The sequence below is a fragment of the Trachypithecus francoisi genome, unplaced genomic scaffold (genome assembly GCF_009764315.1).
Source record: "Trachypithecus francoisi isolate TF-2019V2 unplaced genomic scaffold, Tfra_2.0 Lachesis_group3, whole genome shotgun sequence".
In the NCBI taxonomy this organism is placed as follows: domain Eukaryota; kingdom Metazoa; phylum Chordata; class Mammalia; order Primates; family Cercopithecidae; genus Trachypithecus; species Trachypithecus francoisi.
Window position 1 is genome coordinate 34,481,492 of NW_022681468.1, and position 17,304 is coordinate 34,498,795.

At 47.5% G+C, this 17,304-nt stretch overlaps 1 protein-coding gene across 1 annotated transcript in view; it reads left to right on the forward strand.

Annotated features, from left to right (window-relative positions):
• The window catches only part of SMOC1 (SPARC related modular calcium binding 1), a 109,007-nt gene that overhangs the window by 81,720 nt on the left and 9,983 nt on the right, over positions 1-17,304 (forward strand). Inside the window, exons 17-19 of the mRNA XM_033190827.1 lie at positions 5,798-5,990; positions 6,522-6,604; positions 8,449-8,554. Of these exons, the coding sequence (XP_033046718.1) occupies positions 5,798-5,990; positions 6,522-6,604; positions 8,449-8,554 (382 nt within the window). The remainder of the gene's footprint in view (positions 1-5,797; positions 5,991-6,521; positions 6,605-8,448; positions 8,555-17,304) is intronic.

Sequence of the window (17,304 nt, forward strand, 5' to 3'; positions counted from 1 at the left end):
CCCCCACCTTCCTCCATCACCATGAGGTTCCCATGTTCTTTCTCCAAAATGTTTATAGCATAACTGGCCAGCCAATAACTGCTGACTACATGTGCAGAAGGTGCTTTGGTGTTGGATCTCAGCTTTTCTGTCTGCTGCTTTCTTCAGCAGTTCTTCCTCTGGAAGGCAGTGTCTACAAAGAAAGGCCAGCCCAAAGAGCTGAAACTCAAATCTTGTAATGTTTATGTTTTTTGGCCATTTTTGGTTTAAACAAAAAAAGAAGAGAAAGGAAAAAGATGATGAAGAAGAAAAGGTTTCCGGGATAAAAGACTAAACTCTGGGCTAAAATCAAGATTGGGGATTTAGGTTATCCATGCTTTCCTTTGTTCCAATCACCACGAGTAATTGAGAGGCACAGAGGCCTGGGCTGGTCCTAGCTGATAGGGCCGATAGAGCTGTGCTCTAGGCTTATCCCATCTTGGTGGGATGTGAAAGAACCCATGTCCTGAGCCTGGAGACAGGATTCATGTTTATCTGGTCCAACCTCTTTTTTCCTCTCCTGTCTCCTGCCCTGCCCACTCCTGCTGGACTTTGGTCCTTCTTCGCTGTGTGCAATTAGTGGTGGACAGGGTTGTGTGCTTTCTGGTGACAAGGAGTGGACATGGTTTCACTTCTATTTGAGTATTTACCATGTGCCAGACTTGGTACTGGGCGGTTTGCTTGGATATTTTTTCTCTTGTGTTTCTTCTCCTAGGCAGTCAGAGGTTTGTCACTGACGTTTTAACCACTCATTTGCCAAGTGCGGAATGACCTGACTCTCACTTCTCTGCACCATCTGAGGGACAGGATTATAGGGGCAGGCGTGTGAGTGTGCATGTGTGGTTGTGTGTTTCCATGCCCCCCTGGACAGCCCTGATTGTTCCCTTTCCCCTGCTGTTTATGGCTTCCAGATGTTTACAGATGGTCCTGGCCCATTCTCATAGATACCTGGCCAGATCTCCTAATCTTATCATCTCTCCCTGAATGTTCCTGAGCAGAGATTATTTTAGAACAGTGTGTGTCTACTTCTGGGGAGCTCCCTCTCTGAATTCAGGATCACAAAGAGACCCATGAAATTGGTCCCCTGTCTTGCATTCTGGAAGGGGACTTCTTGGTACCTAAGAAAACTGATAGATGTGAATTTTAAGATGCATTTGGGATCCAGGTAACGAGAAGGACAGAGGATGGCAGTGGCCCCATGGGTGGGCTGGCTTTTTGGGTCTGCCACTTCCTAGTTCTGTGATCTTGATCCAGTGACTCTGCCAGTCTGTGTTTCTGCATCTTCCTCTATTCAGTGAGGATAAGAAGAACACTATTTTAGAGGCTTGTTTGAGTTTGAAGTGAGTTAATACAAGCAAACTGCCCAGTACCAAGTCTGGCACATGGCAAATACTCAAATAAATGTTAGCTATTGTTATTCATTTTAGAGTTCTGCAAAGGTGGGTGAGTTACAAATTTGGGTCCTCAGATATGGAATAAGCTTATGACCTGTGGTACTTACTGATTAGCGTCTGCATGACCCATAACCTCTAGAGAAGCCCTTCAAGAATAATTGATTGGTTGATTGAAGGACTTACAGGGCTACAAAAATATGTATAAGATAAGTTGATGAATAGTTGAGGAGGTCTAGATGTTTCAGTTATCTGTTGTTGTGTAACAGACTGCTCCAAAATGTACTGGCTTACCATAAAAATAATTTATTCTTTCTAATGTGTCTGTGGGTTGGCCGGGTGCTTGTTTTATCTGAATTTACTCCCAGACTCATCCAGGTAGGGGAGGATCAGCTGGGCTGGAATGTATAAGGTGACCTCCCTCTCACATCTACTCGCTGAGTTGCTTCCCTTTCCTCTCTGTGGCCTCTTGTTCTCCAGTAGGCGAGACCAGCTTCCTCGTGGTGATCTCAGGGCAGCTTCCACAAAAGTGAAAGCCAGAGCTGCAAGTCTTCTTGAGGCCTCGGCCTGACACACAGCGTCAGCATTGCCTCCAACATTCTATTGGCCAAAGCAAACCAGAGTCCACGTGAGGGGTCCACATAAGGGCATGATCACAGGGAGGCACAGTTCAGTGGGGACTGTTTTGTAATGAGATGAACTATACTGAGTAAAAGAAAAATATAGGTTAGAATAAAAATCAGATTATCCTGTGTCAAGATGATCTTGCAGAGAGGTGAAGCACCTAGCCAGTGTTGAAATGTCAGCTCTACCACTTCCTAGTTCTATGATCTTGATCCAGTTTCTCAGCCAGTCTGTGTTTCTGCATCCTTTTCTGTTCAATGAGAATAACAACACTGCCTTTAAAGGTTTGTAATGAATTTGAAGTGAGTTAATACAAATAATGCACCTAATACCAAGTCTGGCCCATGGTAAATACTCAAACAGATGTTAGCTATTGTTACTCATTTTATAGTTCTGCAATGGTGGGTGAGTTAAATTTGGTATTAAGTTTTCTGCTTCTGAGGCAAAGAGAGAAAAATATCCAGGTACAAGATCTGTAGTGTGCATAGGTCGAGAAGACATCATTGGTCAGAAGAAGCTGTGCTGTGTCCAGCACATTTGGTTTTGAATGCAGCGGATTTGGATAGTCTGCAAAGACACTGACATAGAAGAGCTCACTGTAAAAATAAATTTGTTTCCTAGAGCAAATGGTTAGAGGCAACACTGTCTAGAGGTTAGCAAGTCAAGCCTGACTGTCAGGATCCCCGGGCCCTTCTCTTTCCTGGCTGAGTGAACTTGGGAAAATCCATTAATCTCTCCAACGTTCAGTTTCCTTGTCTACAAAATGGGCATAATAATAGTGCCTACCTCATATGGGCAAAGGATTAATCAGGTAAAGCCCTTAGTCTATTGCCTGGCACATATCACTCAATGAATGTTTGTTTTTATTGTTATTATTGTAAAGATGATTTTAAGGGAGATTTTCTCTTTGCTGTGGGACAAACTCTCTGTGTACTCTGCACAGAGGGTTAGTGCTATTGTGATAAATCACTCCTGTCTCTTTCTTAGAGGCACCTGGACTTGTAGATACTGTAATGAAGTAATAAATCAATAATAAAAATAATAAAATAAAGCCTGCATTCAGGCTTTTTAAAAAATTCTTTGCCATACCCCATTTTTCCAAATTAGTGAGCTTTATCATTTTTATTATTTTATTTTATTGAGACAGGGTTTTACTCTGTGGCCCAGGCTGTAGTGCAGTGGCATGATCATGGCTCACTGCAGCCTCAACCTCCTGGACTCAGGTGACCCTCCCACCTCAGCCTCCTGGGTAGCTGGGACTACAGGCATGCGCCACCACACTGGCTACTTTTTGTATTTTTTTTTTTTTGTAGAGACAGAATCTTGCTATGTTACCCAGGCTGGTCTCAAACTCCTGGGGTAAGCAGTCTGCCTGCCTCAGCCTTCCCAAATACTGGGATTATAAGTATGAGCCACTGAGCCTGGCATTTTAATGATTTTATTCTCCATGGAACTTCATAGACACTGACTATAAACAGCTCAGAACAGCCTTCAAGGACTTCCAGAAATCCATCAACAGGGCCCTATAATCACGGATCTGTGCCTATTCTTAGATGGCTCCTGTCCACATTTCCTAGGGTCTTGGGACCCCCAGTGGTGTGAAGTCAGGTTCATTATTTGCTCTGCCCCTGGGGAAGATCCCCCCTTCTCTCTTTGCCTCTTGCTTTCAGTCTGATTTATGGCTTTAGAAGGTTGGCCTGGAGAGTCTTAATTTAAAGCCTCTGTCAGAGGTTGTTACATGAACGTGGTGCCAGTAAAAAGCTGTTTTCCTTTGGTTTTGCTCCTCTGTTGCCTCTTTCATGGCATGAAATACGACGTAGGAAAATAAGGCTACCAAATTGGGGTTGGGGGAGCTATTGAAAAATTCTTGCATAATCCTCTTGAAGTTGCCATGGCACCTTCCCAGCCAGGGGCTGAAGTCAACATGCTGGATCTTTAAGCCAGGTTTCCCAAGGCCCCTCTCCCTGCTCAGTTTCTGTCTCTTTCCTGCTTCTAGATGCTGTTCTGGTGGTAGTCATAGTTGGAGGCAGAATCCCAAGTCTGATGTCTGTCAGCTGTTTTAAACTCCTCTTCCTCTAGCCAAGGAGATTCTGTTTAGCTTTTCTATATTTGCATTATGAAAACAGTAGTTTTTTTTTTCACTTCCCAAATTCAAAATTACATTTTCTATTTTAATAGTGAATATGCTATATGTGCCTGCCTCCTGGCCCTTAGATATTTTTATGCCCCTAAGGAAATATTTTTACCCTGCAATGAGAATCACCAGGCTATTATTTTTGAGCATTTTCCTAGCAGTGAGACATAGCATTGTTTTTCTATCATCTGACTTATCTGTAAAACTGCATTGAGCTACTTTGTGTCTCTGTGTACTCCCATAGTTTGTTTAAACATGCACGCTTTACCTATATGTGTGTCATTAACAGAGCCATTATTTCAAGGAACTTGGCTTCTTTCAAGGGGAGTTGAGTGTCTGTTTTTGATTGCTTGTGCTGTTGTTCAGTGCACAGCATGGTTCTCCAGGTTGCTGATACCAAGTTCCTTGCTCTTAAGAAGGGTATTTTTGTAACAATCTGTAAATATTCAGTGGGATGCCCAAGACTACATTCCTGTCAACTTCTTCAGGAGAAGAGTTGTAGAATAGTGGTATGAAAAAAAATACAGTGGGTAAATAAACAACTAAATGAAAAATAAAGTAATAGTACAGGTTTATGATGTGATTCTTTTGTTATCAAAAAAGAAGATGTGTGCACCTGTATTTCCATGTGTGTATGTACATAAAATCTAGGGAAGGTACAGTGTTTAACTTTGGCAAGATTATAGGTTTTTCCAAAGTTTCTTTTTTTAAACTTCTTTATAATAACTCAACCCTATTTATTTTTAATAATTAAAACAAAAACAAAACCAGAAAAAAACAAAAAAGGGAAGCCAGGCAGGCTAAGTGGTTGATTGGGAAGAATTTTCAGGTAAGCGGCTGTGCAGATGTGAGACGCCCTAGAGCTGGCCATGCTGGACACAGGGTACCATGCACTGTCTCAGCCGGGGACTGGCTCAGGGGAAACCAGGTTTGACTGTTCAGACATGCTCATGTGTTCCTGAGGCTGCTGAGTACAGACACCATCTGGCTGGGCCTGTTTTCTCTCCTATTGGATGGAAGCAGCTTTGTGTAATTCACTGAAATTCACTTGGCCTGCTTTGCCCAGCAGCATTGGAGGGTAGGGAGGAGCCAAGGCTGGACCTTGTTTCTGCTCCTTCTGGGTGCCGAGCATCACTCCACATGAGGCTGATGCTGATGGCTCCATCCTGCTGTGTCTTGGGCTTGGAAGGGTCTACGTGCACAGGCATTCCTGTATCAGCTTGCAGGGTAGCCAGGCTCCTGCACCCACCTCTCCTGCAGCCCATAGACAGCATCCGTAGGAGCCATTCTGAAAACAGTAAGATATTCCACCTTCCGGACAAGCTGCCACTCTGAGAAGGGGCATCCCTGGAGTCCCTGGCTGGCTTGTTGCTGCAGTTGAACCTATTTGGTGGGAATGCTAATGAATGCTGGCAGCAGAGATGGCCACAGGGAGGTTCTGAACCTCCAGCCCCCTCAGCGTGTGCTGACATGGGAGACAGTTCTCCGTGGTAATTCATCAATGGGGCAGCTCATCAGTTCCTTGGGTCCAGGCCTGGTCCTTGCTACTTACTTTGGGTGCTGGACACAGAAGCCAGGAATGTTAAATCACAGGAGTGATAGTCACCACAGGCTGTGTGTTCTCTTGCAGAGAAGGTCTACTCGTGTGACCAGGAGAGGCAGAGTGCCCTGGAAGAGGCCCGGCAAAATCCCCGTGAGGGTATTGTCATCCCTGAGTGTGCCCCTGGGGGACTCTATAAGCCCGTGCAGTGCCACCAGTCCACTGGCTACTGCTGGTGTGTGCTGGTGGACACAGGGCGCCCGCTGCCTGGGACCTCCACACGGTAAGCCCCCCAGGCGGGGTCCTGGGAAAAGGGACCTGCTGGCTGTTAGGCACGCTGGCATCTCCCAGCGTTCCTGCCCTGGTTTGGTGGGAGTGCCTGGGAGAGCAATGTTTTCAACGAGTAGAAGACTTTCAGGTAGAAAGACTCTGGGACCTGGATTCTGGTCACAGGCCTGTCTCTTTCTAACTTAAGACCTTGGAATAGTACTTAACCTCTCTGAACGTCAGTTTCCTGATGAGATGATGGCCCTTTCTAAGCCACTAGGTTCCATGGATCAAAAAAGATACTGCGTGCAGCTCAAGTATCATTGTTATTATGCTTGAGTAGTTGAAATGACATGCCTGAACATGTCGCAATGGGAACATTGATGCTAAGATTGCCTTGCAGCTGCCAGACAGCGCAAGGGATATCGTGCTGCCCACCTTCAGTGGTTTAGGCTTGGTGACAACATAGATCGTTGCTGGGCAGTAGTGACTGAAGAAGGCTCGGTTGCCAGCCCCTCCCAACCCCCCCATATCTCTCTTTTCCCAGCTACGTGATGCCCAGTTGTGAGAGCGACGCCAGGGCCAAGAGTACAGAGGTGGATGACCCCTTCAAGGACAGGGAGCTACCAGGTGGGAGATGATGCTGGCCCTGCTGGCACCGTCACCTCCTTCTGTTCCTCTACCCTCTCATCATGCAGAAGAAGCTGCTTCCTCTTTGTCTGTTTCCCCATATGTAAGATGGAGCCAGGAGCCGTGGGATCTGCATCCCGGTCGGGGATTTATCCCTAATTAGCTCTGTGCTCTTGTGCACGTTGCTTCTCTTCCTTGTGCCTCTTCGTCTTTATAATGTAGTCATCGGGTTAAAATCCTGTGTCTGCAATTCCACAATGCGTTGTCCATCTGAGGTCCATGAGGACAATGTGTTGAGCACTGTGAGTTATTTTTTCCAGGGCTGTGAGGATAAGATAGCTTACAGGGAGGGGCTGTCCTGAGCGATGCAGACAGTGTCTGTTGCCTGCTTTGAAGAGGCAGATGATCTCTGGTGACACAGGACCATCATGGAGTGTGACACAAGACACATAGGCAGGGCCCTGGGACCTCCAGACGGATGCTTTGTGGGTTTCCCCTTATTTATAGTGATCTCTGCCTGCAGGTTACAGTAAAATTACGAAATGTTAGTGTCTTGGAATCTTGTTTTCTTTACACAGCACAAAGTCAGATTAGTTCCTTACACAGCACGAAGTCAGATTAGTGCTGGTGGGAAATGGGCCACCTTTCCATGACATAGCAGGACTCCAAGTGAGAACTGAAAGCAGAAAGTTCCAAAAGTCAGGGAGTTTCCACGAGGTTTGCAGAAATCACCCCATCACAAGAATGGAGTCATGGTGGCCAGGGTATCCCTTTTAGCCAACCCCTCAACAAATGTGAATTGAGATTCTACTATGTGCCAGGCACTGGGTATAATCTAGTGGTCAAAGTTGACATGAGACAGAACGAAGGAGACAGATAGGATACAAATAAATGAATATGGGCATTTATAGATAGTCATGGTGGGTACTCTGAAGGAAAAGCAGAATGTGCTGTGAGAATGGCAGGGAGAACTTGCTTTAGATTCCACAGCTTCTCTGAGAAGCAAGTGTTGAACCTGAAACCTGGAGGATTTGGGGACAGAAGAGAATGAGCTAGTTGCTCATTTCTGTGTGGAGTTACTGTGGAGAGGAGCATTGGGAGTAGTGTAGAGGGCCCATCTGGTGCTGGTGATCGTGGCTTTATAGAACACCCATCTATCCAATTGTGTGGTGTTTTCCCCAGCTACGTGGTGTAGACACGGAAAAGGCGTATGTATAGAAGGTTCATCTGTGCTTTACTGTGTTTTGCTGGAATAGTACAAGGAGAAAAAAGGAACAAAGGACTTGAGAGTACTGGCAAGAGAGATGCTGTAGTTATAATCTAAGATGGATGAGGAGGGAAGTGAAAAAAGGAGGACACTCTTGGGTGGATCCGGTGGTAAGGTGTACTTAAGTCAACTTTGACCACTGGGGGTTATCTCCCTGTCTTGTGCTCCCACAGCCCCTAGTTCTTACCCATAACACAGTATTTTTCTCGCTTTAGGATGACTGCTTGGCTATTAGCTTGGGTTCCCCTGTAGATGTGAACTTTACGAGGATAAGGACCTTCTGTATTGTTCACTGCTGTATCTCTAGCATTTAACACGGTGCCTGAGTTGATGTCTAGCAAAAATGTGTGGAATGGAAGAAAATTGAAAGCATTATTTGGTCTGGTGGTCCTTTGTGGGGTATGGGTAAAGGAACTATGGAAGTTTATGAGACTCATTTGATCAGTAAACAAATCCCTAAAGTGGATTTGACTGGACAAGAAGGGCTTTGAGAAGTTCAGGAAAGGGTGGTAGTTGAGAAAGCTGTTGACTTGATTATAACCTGGCATCTACCTTCAAATCTCATTTTATCTTTTAGGCTGTCCAGAAGGGAAGAAAATGGAGTTTATCACCAGCCTACTGGATGCTCTCACCACTGACATGGTTCAGGCCATTAACTCAGCAGCGCCCACTGGAGGTGGGAGGTGAGAATGTGAGCAGGAATCAGGCCCAGGAGAAAAATGTGGGGCCCCTGACTTTTCAGATGCTGAGGGAGGGTGGGAGGGTGGGCAGGGTTTGCGGAGGGCAAGGGCTAGAAGGTGATCTTTTTCCTGAAACCATGTCCCCATAGCTTTGACCTGCCTTCTGCCAAAAATCTTCCTGCCCCTCTACCTTCCCTATTCTTTGGGAGCTGCTTGTCCCTAGCTTTTAGTTACCTGCTTTATAGGAAAGTCCAGGGCTGTCTGGGACTTCCAGCTGTTTAATCTCAGAAGGGGATGGGTTGGAGTGAGAGTTCTGAATGGCAAGAACGGTGATGGGCATATCATGGGGACAGGGAGGACAGAGAGGAAGCACAAAGCACTTTGTGATTTTCTTCTCTCCTAGAGGGCAGGAACCAAATGCCTTTTTGGCATCCTGAGAATTCCAAGGAGCTCTTGGCAATGGAATTGGACACTCATATAGCCAAATCCAGCTTAGGTCAGGAATTGAGGTGGTAGCTGAGGCAGTCCTGACATGAGACTGAAATGAACATGCTCCCCAGTAACCAGCATTGCTGGCACTCGTGAGTTTGGCCCCTTAGGCCGGTCAGTTGAAGATGCATGTGTGCATTCATCCATCTGCTTACCACCTTTTGAACATGGAAGACACAGCAAACACGGGGCTAAGGACAAGGCATCTGGGGATAGAGGCATGTCCCACCTTCAAAGGATGCAGCTTAGTGGGGATACTACACCATAGATAGATACTTACAAAATCTGAGGTGAGTGCTAGGACAGAGGTGGAAGAATGGAGAATGGTTGTCTAACTCAGTCTGAAGGAGTCAGAAAAGGCTTCCTGGAGGAGGTGGTATCTGAGCTGAGTTTTGAAGGATAGGTAGGACTTAGCCGGTCAAAGGAAAGAGAAAGCCATTCCAGAGAGAATGAAAGGATATTGTGGATCCAAGAAAGTGCACGTCTGTGGTTCCGTTAGGTTGGGCTGGGATGGATAGGCAGAGGAGGAGGAAGCGGAGGAGGTAAGAGTGGTAATCGTGAGATGGAAGAGATGGGCAGGACTCAGATCCCAAAAGGCCTGTGAGACATGCTGAGTAAGACTTCTGCTTATGAAGCCAGCTGGGGAAGCACAGCAGGGGCTGGCGGAGACAAGCGGGGGAGTGTTTAGGCTCCTTACAGCAGCAAGGGAGGTACCCTAGGCCTGGCAGAGATGGGAAGCCTGCCTCTGAACTTACATGGCTCACTGAGGAGGGAGCACTAGTTCCCCAGCATCTGCCCAGAAGCAGAGCTGTTATCCATAAGGCAGGAAATGCAACCAAGAGAAAAAGCCTAGGCCTCGGAAGGACCCCAGCATGGCTCCCTCAGTGATGATTGGCAGGACTGTGTGGTATGTGTTTAGGGTAGGAATTTAGGGCCCCAAGCTGAGCTGTTGACAGTTCTGCATCCTGAGGCAGACAAAGGCAGCCATTTTGAAAATCCAATTTTATATCAAATCAAAGTGAGTGCACACAATAGCCGAGATATGGAAACAACCTCAGTGCTCATCAATGGATGAATAAAGAACATGTGGTATATGTATACAGTGGGGTAATATTCAGTCTTAAAAGAGAGAGAAATCCTGTTTTACTGGGGACATGATGCTAAGTGAAATGAGCCAGTCACAAGCACAAAAGCTGCATGATTCCCCGTACATGAGGTGTCTGAAACAGTCAGATGCATAGAAGCAGAGAGTAGAATGGCAGTTGCCAGGGGTGTGGGGAGCTGCTAACCAATGGGTGTTAAGTTTCAGCAAAGCAAGATGAATGATTCCCAGGGATGTGCTATCCAACATTGTCCTTATAGTTAACAGTACGGTGCTATACACTTAGATGTTTGTTAACAGGCTAGATCTCCTGTCTAGTGTTCTTACCACATAAAATCATCAACAACAACAACAACAAAATGAAAGGAGAAAAAAAGTGAATGCAGTGGTTGCCCATCTTGGAAACTACTTGTTGGGGAGCTTGCCCTGAGCACCCCCATGGTCCTCTGAGCTCTGAGGCTGGTTTCTGGCTATGGCTCTGTTTCTGCCAACCTGTGGGTGTGGGCCCGGCTTCCTCCAAGAGGAGCACAGCACTATGCCTGAGAAAGATGAAGACAGGGTTCAACAGACACACAGACGGGAGCTGCCGGAGGCGGCCCGTGGCACTCCGCTGCTCAGTCTCCGAGATAGAGAGGATGGCATCCAGATCTCCAAGAAGAGGGAAGAGGTGAATTTTGAAAAGGCACGTTCAGTATTGTTGGCCTTTATGTTATTTGTGTTTAGAATATGAAAAAAAATACCTGTTGTTTCATGCAAAAACAGGCATGAAAGATTTATGTTTTATGTTTATAATTATGTTTAGAAGAGAGGGAAAAAGAAAAAAAAGGAGGTCCATGGGCTTAAAAATTTCTGGTCTGGGGGCTTCCCACTTACACTTTCCTGCAGGCTCCTGGCACTGCCCCCCAGCTCAGGGGTCCCACCTGCAGTTCTGCCTGAGTCCTAAGGAGGCAGGACTTCAAGCTCCCCCTGGCTGCTTTCCCAAGAGCACTGCGTGGTCTCCGCTGCAGGTGGGGGACGCAGATGGGCCCTGCTGCCAGGGGAAGGTAGGTTTGTGCCTTATCCTCAAATGACAGACAGAAGGGATTTTTACAGGCAATGAAAGCTAAGAAATTTATGATATTTTAATATCAGTGTGTCCTTAGGGAAGAGGATATTTTTTCCATTCTATTTTAGGTGTAATTTAGAGTTGGAAGAGATTTTTCAAAAAAATAATTGTTTTCAAAACATGTTTTTCATTTTAAGCTCATATTAGCTTGACCATACTTGGTTTTGATGGGAATGAAAGATTTGAACTGCCTTTGGTAGTTATGTTACCTAGAGGCTGGACTTTAGTCAAAAGACAGACAAGATGCTCCAAGAAATAGTTTAGAAATCAAGGAAGTGGGTGGGGAAAGGGAGAAGAAAGAGAGAAACTGCTATCCAGGAAGGTAGCTGCCAGGGTTACCAGCGTAGTAACAGAGTTTAAGGCCGTCCCAGATCTTCCCACTGTATTCAGCATAAGCCCTAACTCTGACCTGGGCTGCCCCTTCAGGATAACCTAGCTGGCCCCACCTCTCCTCACATATTCCTTTCCTTCCCACCATTGTGTTCCAGGCACTGGTTCTCCTGGTTCTCCTCAGTTCTGGTTCCTCGAACAAGTCAAGCTCTTGCCTGTTCCAGGACCTCTATGTCAGTTGCTCCTAGAATTCAGTTCCCCATCTTCCAATGACTGGCCCCTGCTTATCTATTTAAATGTCACCTTCTCCAGGACCACTCAATCTGCAAGAACTGCCTGTTTACCCTATACCTCAGCACCCCTTTTTAACTCTCAGCCTAGCGTATATAACGGTCTGATATTTTGCTGGCTTGTTGATCTATTATCTGTCTCCCCAAACCCAGTGAGAATTTAAGTTCTATGAGAGAAGGAATATTTTCTGTCTTCTTCCCTCCTGTATTCCCAGAGCTTAGACTAGTGCCTGGAACATAGTAGGTGCCCAATAAAATATGTTAAATGAATAAATAGCTAGAGGGACAGGGATAGATGGATGGATCCCTGTTTTGATAAGACCTCTTTCTGGCACACATCAGAGGGTCTACCAACCACCACAAGACCAAGTATAAGGCTGGAACCAGCTGTCAAGTTTACTGTGGTGCTATTTGGTCACCAGGGCCTGAGGGCACCCTGGCCAGGACCCAGGGACTTGGAGCGCCATGCAGACAGACCTTGGCCAGTTGTCCCTCTTGTTTGATGGAGGAGCAGAGGCATGGGGCAGCTAGAGGTCAGGTAGCATGTCTGGAACAGGACTGACGAAGACAATGAGGAAATCCAGGCATCCTGGGTTTTGGCTTTGACTGTGGAGTTCAGGCAGAGTTGGGGCTGCAGGCATGAGGTTAAGGAAGCCACATCTGATCCCTCCTTTATCCTCTCAGACTCTAGTAGTTAAAGCTGGACATCAGCTGAGGCCAGGGAAATAGTCCCACTTGGGGACAGTGGGAAAAAGGGATAGAAGATGTTTGGACAGTACAGAAAAAAGGTGTCTTCCTTCCAGTCTACTTCCTGTCAGGCATGGAGATGTTGGCTTTGCATCAACTCTCACGTTTCAACCTGCCCCTGGTATGAGCTCCATGCTAGGTTCTGGGGCATCTGAAGAAAAGGGGATAGTTTCTGGCCTGGAGGGGAGATACAGAACAATCACGTGACTGCGGTACAAAGTCAGTGGGATAACAGAGGCTGAGAAAGTGTTGTAGGGACCCTGGGAAGCCAGGGCGTGCGAGGAAAGGCTTTCCATGGGAGCGACCGTGGAGCCCCATCTTCACTTATGAATGGGAAAATGCCTGACCTAGATGGACCAGAGGTAAGGGCTTTCCAGCAGAGGGGACCATGTGGGTAGTGAGGTGTGAACATTGAACAGGGTAGGGAGTGTGGAGGGAATTGTAAGACGTAGTATGGTTTACGTTTGGAAGTTGGGTTGGGGAGATGAGGCTGCAGAGCTGGGCAGAGCCCAGCTGGTGCCAGGCCCTGGGATTCAAGATGCAGGGCAGAAGGGAGCTGCAGGGTTAGGTGGACATTTTTGCGGAGTCATCCTGATGGCACTATGGAAGCGGGATTGGAGGGGAGCAAGGTAGGCAGGAAGATGATAGCAAGTGCCAACGTGAAAGGTGAAGAGGGCATGGACCGTGGGAAAAGGATTATTTGCTGAAGCTTTTATAAAGAAATCAATAGGATTTCAAGACTTGCTAGATGTGGGGAGTGGAAGAGTGGGAAGCATCTACTCCCTTTTCTGGCCTGATTTAGTAGCAAAAAGCAGTGCCACAAATATCTAAAAATAGGCAGAGTAGAATGGGGTGTCTGTGAAAATTCTACGGCAGGTGCATGGGAGGGGGTGCCTTGCAAATATCATTGGATGATAGTCCCTCAAGGTGAATGTTTTCTGGGTGAGTGAGTTATCCCTTTGGCCCCTCTGGCCAGGGCTCCAGGAGGCAGTGCTCCCGTTAGATCAGCCTTCCCACGGCACCCATTAGCATTTATCAGTCCCAAAGGAAGATTTCTGAGATCTCAGCCGGCAGAGTCTTCTAGAGCAGGGGAACCCTCTCCTGGCTCCACCCTCCCCTAGGGAAAGTCAACTTTGAGGGGAGGTGGAAAGGGCTGTGTGAGCCTCTTGGCCCTTCACGTGGTCCTCCGAGGGGAGACCGTACTGTGGCTTCCTCCTTCCTGCCCAGTGTGGTTGCCCGTTGATGGCTTTGCAAGGAAGAGGCTGGAATGTGGCTGACTTGGCATTTCCCAGCCGCACCCGCACAGCTGGCGGGGCCTGGACCCAACTCCAGACGGGGCTCAGTTGGTCTGCTTGGCTTGGCTAGTGCCTCCAGGCAGTCCCGCCTTACCTTCTCTAAAACTGCTTAGGACAGCAGAACTGGGCCCGAGATCTTGGCCAAAGCAGGTTTCCTTGTGGTAAGCAGAGCTGGCTCTCCAGCTGTGCGTTGCAGCCAAGGCCTGGCGAGGCTGAGGCTGCAGAAGCAAAACTGAAAGTGCTGTGGGAGAAGGGTGGCCTATATCACCTCTGAAACTGGGAGAAGGCTCCGTGGGGCCAGTTTGGGGAGGAACTTGGCTCTAGTGGGTTTCCTCATCCTGGAGGCAGAAGTCAACAGGACAGCCACAAAAACAGCCCAGAGGTAGGGCAGACACTAGCATTGTCTGGCTCATGTTGTCTGAACCATATTCTTCTAAAATCTGGAATTTGGTATCATTTGGGTGTGTCTTTTCATACCATATCCAAGGAAACTTGGATATTTCACCTACCCAGTGAGCCCTTTTAGTAGAAGTAGAACTTTACCCGTGGAGAAGTCTACAGTGTGGACAAGTGAATGCTGTTACGCTGATCCTGCGGAGCCCTTGCTCCTTCTCACTTAGGTCCCCAGCCTTTGCCTGATGAGCAGCTTTGAATCCAGCAGTCCTAACCTCCAGGAATATATGTGTGCTCATGTGAGACGGGTTGGGAGCCTGAGGCCAGTGTAAGCCTGGAGCTGGGAGGGGAAGGGGCAAGGCTTTGGGCTTTCTTGGGCTATGGCTTTGTGGTTGAGGGGGTCTAACTGTGATGGAAAATCTCCAGCAAAGACTGCTTGAGAGATTCCTGAAGCTCTGGGGGAGGCCTCCCTGCTCCACGTCTATCCAGCACTCCCCCAGGAAAAATCTCAGATTCTGTTCAGTTAACAGAGGCCTCTTGGATCTTCTTTTGCACACACTTACTGCTATGTTAGGACTCCTGCTGGATCTCAGTCTTAGCCAAGAGCTTGTACAAAGCATAGGGGGTACCTGCTGTCAACCTCATCTGTGACTGAAGGCTGTTGCCAGGTCAGAAACTTGATTTACAGAGTTTTTAAATCCATTGCCTTCAATAGTTTTGTTGGAAGTAGGGAAACTATCCCCAAACCCCTCCAGCTGCTGTCTTTTGTCTCACTCCATCTTCTTTAAGCATCTTCTTCTTGGGCCATGGCTAGAGCCTCCATTCCTCTAGATCAAGGGTTTTGTTTGTTTGTTGTCTTTTTTTTTTTTTTTTTTTTTTTTTTAACCTGAATCCATGGACTTTGAATGGGATTTAGGGAGTCCATTAATCTAAAATCTGCAGACTTCTCTGTGTATGTCCATTTCTCTAGAGAGAGAGCTCATATCTTCATGTAGGCTCTCAGACGGTTCACAATCCCTCATGGACTCAAAGCTGAAAATTTCTGCTATTAATGTACTTGGAGTTTGGCCTGGCCAAAGTGTTGAATTCCAAAGATGACCCTAGGGCTACCCAGCTCACAGGTAGAGGTAGGGCTCTCTTTACTTGGGAGTTTGGGGGTTGTTTTGGCAGCCAAAGGAGTTCAGAAGCAGAGAGTATCATGCTAGCTGGGAAGAAGGGAGGAAGGCAGCAGGACTCTTGGGCCTCACAGGGCAGGCTGTGGGTCACGGCAGTGTTAGATGGAGCCCAGAGGCACTCCTTGGAGGGGCTCAGAGGATCTCTCCTGAGGAAGTGAACGCTGCACATCTCCACCCTGGCTGGGAGCCAGGCGGGGTGGGGGGCAGCAATCAGAAGTTGTGGCTGCCCTGCACTGGGAGGTCTTGGTGGGAGTGAAGAGAGTCAAAATGTTGTTCTTCTGTCAAGGAGATGTCAAGAAGGGAAAATCAGAAGAAAGGCAGGGAAAGGGGCAGGAGCCAGATGATGGTCACTCTCAAGCATGTAAGGAAACTCTTGGAGGTTGTAAAGTCAGAAGAAGAACTGCTTCTTGCTGCAAAACAGCGCAAAGGAGGGTGGCAGAGCTCTATCAGTGGAGTTGCTGAAAGCTGGACAGGCGGGAGCCCCAGAAACACGTGTTGGAGGGAGCGCGCCTCCCCTGGCAGGGCCTCTGGGTGGGATGACCTCATCCCTTCCCGTCTCAGTGACTGAGGCTTTATTATTCCAGCCTCTAGGTAGACATTACGCTATACTGAGCCTAAAGGTTAGAGGAAGAGCTGCCTTTGCCTTGGAACTCTCATGGCTCCTGGCGAGGAGCTGAGCGGGAAGGTCCCTGACTGCCTCCCCCATTGCCTGAGAGAACTGAGTTCCTTCCTTAGGGACCTTCTGTCTCTCCCCCGCAGCCTGTGTCTTCCCTGCTATTTGGGGAAAGGCAGAGACAGGCAGGTCACTCCCCTACCTGCACCAACAGCATTCCAACAGAATTTTCTGCCTTTGCAACTGGTATACACTGCAGGGGCCATCTTAAGAGTGACTATTGCAGGTAAAATAGGGAAAGATGGAAAACCCCAGAATACTGTGTGTGCTGGTGGAGACAAAATCTGAGTTTTGCAGTGAATAACTTCATGCCTGTTTCAAAGACCTCCTGAGCCTGGTTTCCAGGACAGACTAAGCAGATTTCCTAAGAGTTAGAGGCAGCTGGCAGCTCTCCATGGCTCCCTCACACCTTCCGCCAGGTACTCTCTGTGTTAAATCTGTCAGGATGAGGTCCCCTTGGCAGATCCACTAATTGCGTCCTCCTGGAATCAGTCCAGGATGCCCGGAGTACCTGCCCAAGACTGAAATTCACCTAATTAGGAAAAGGCATCTAACATGGATGGATGACTGGCTTCCCCCCCGCAATAATGGAACTTCTTTTTCGCTGAACTTGGAGGTTACTTGGGGGGATGGAAGAGGAGGGAGTTTGCTGGCTTGTTCACAGGGGAGGGGTCAGAGATTATCTCCCTTCTGGAAAACTCAGCAAAGCCCAGAGAAGAGAGGGTGGCATGACAAGTGCCTTGAATAGCTTTCCCACCAGGAACAGCTTCAGAATGTGCAGACAGGCCTTGGACCCTGGTCTAGGATCTGTGTGGAACAGTGAGCCCTCTGCCCGTCTTTTGACCTCTGGTAGTCATGCACTCTGTCCCAGTGCCCTGCACACTGAGGATGTGAATGTGTGGGACTCCCAACCTCAACCTTATTCTCCTTCCCCAGGGAAGCTGCACCTGATCACATACACTAGATCACATACACTCAATGTCAAACCCTGGGAACAGGAGCCATGGGGCTCATGGGGTTCCATTCTCCTGGTTAGTGATCCCAGGAAGCCCCTCTATCATAGACCCATTGTTGGCTCCTTACAATTGTTAAAAAATGTAAATAGTAGTTATCACCCTGACTCCTTTTTGGAAGAAAATAGGACACAGTTAAGT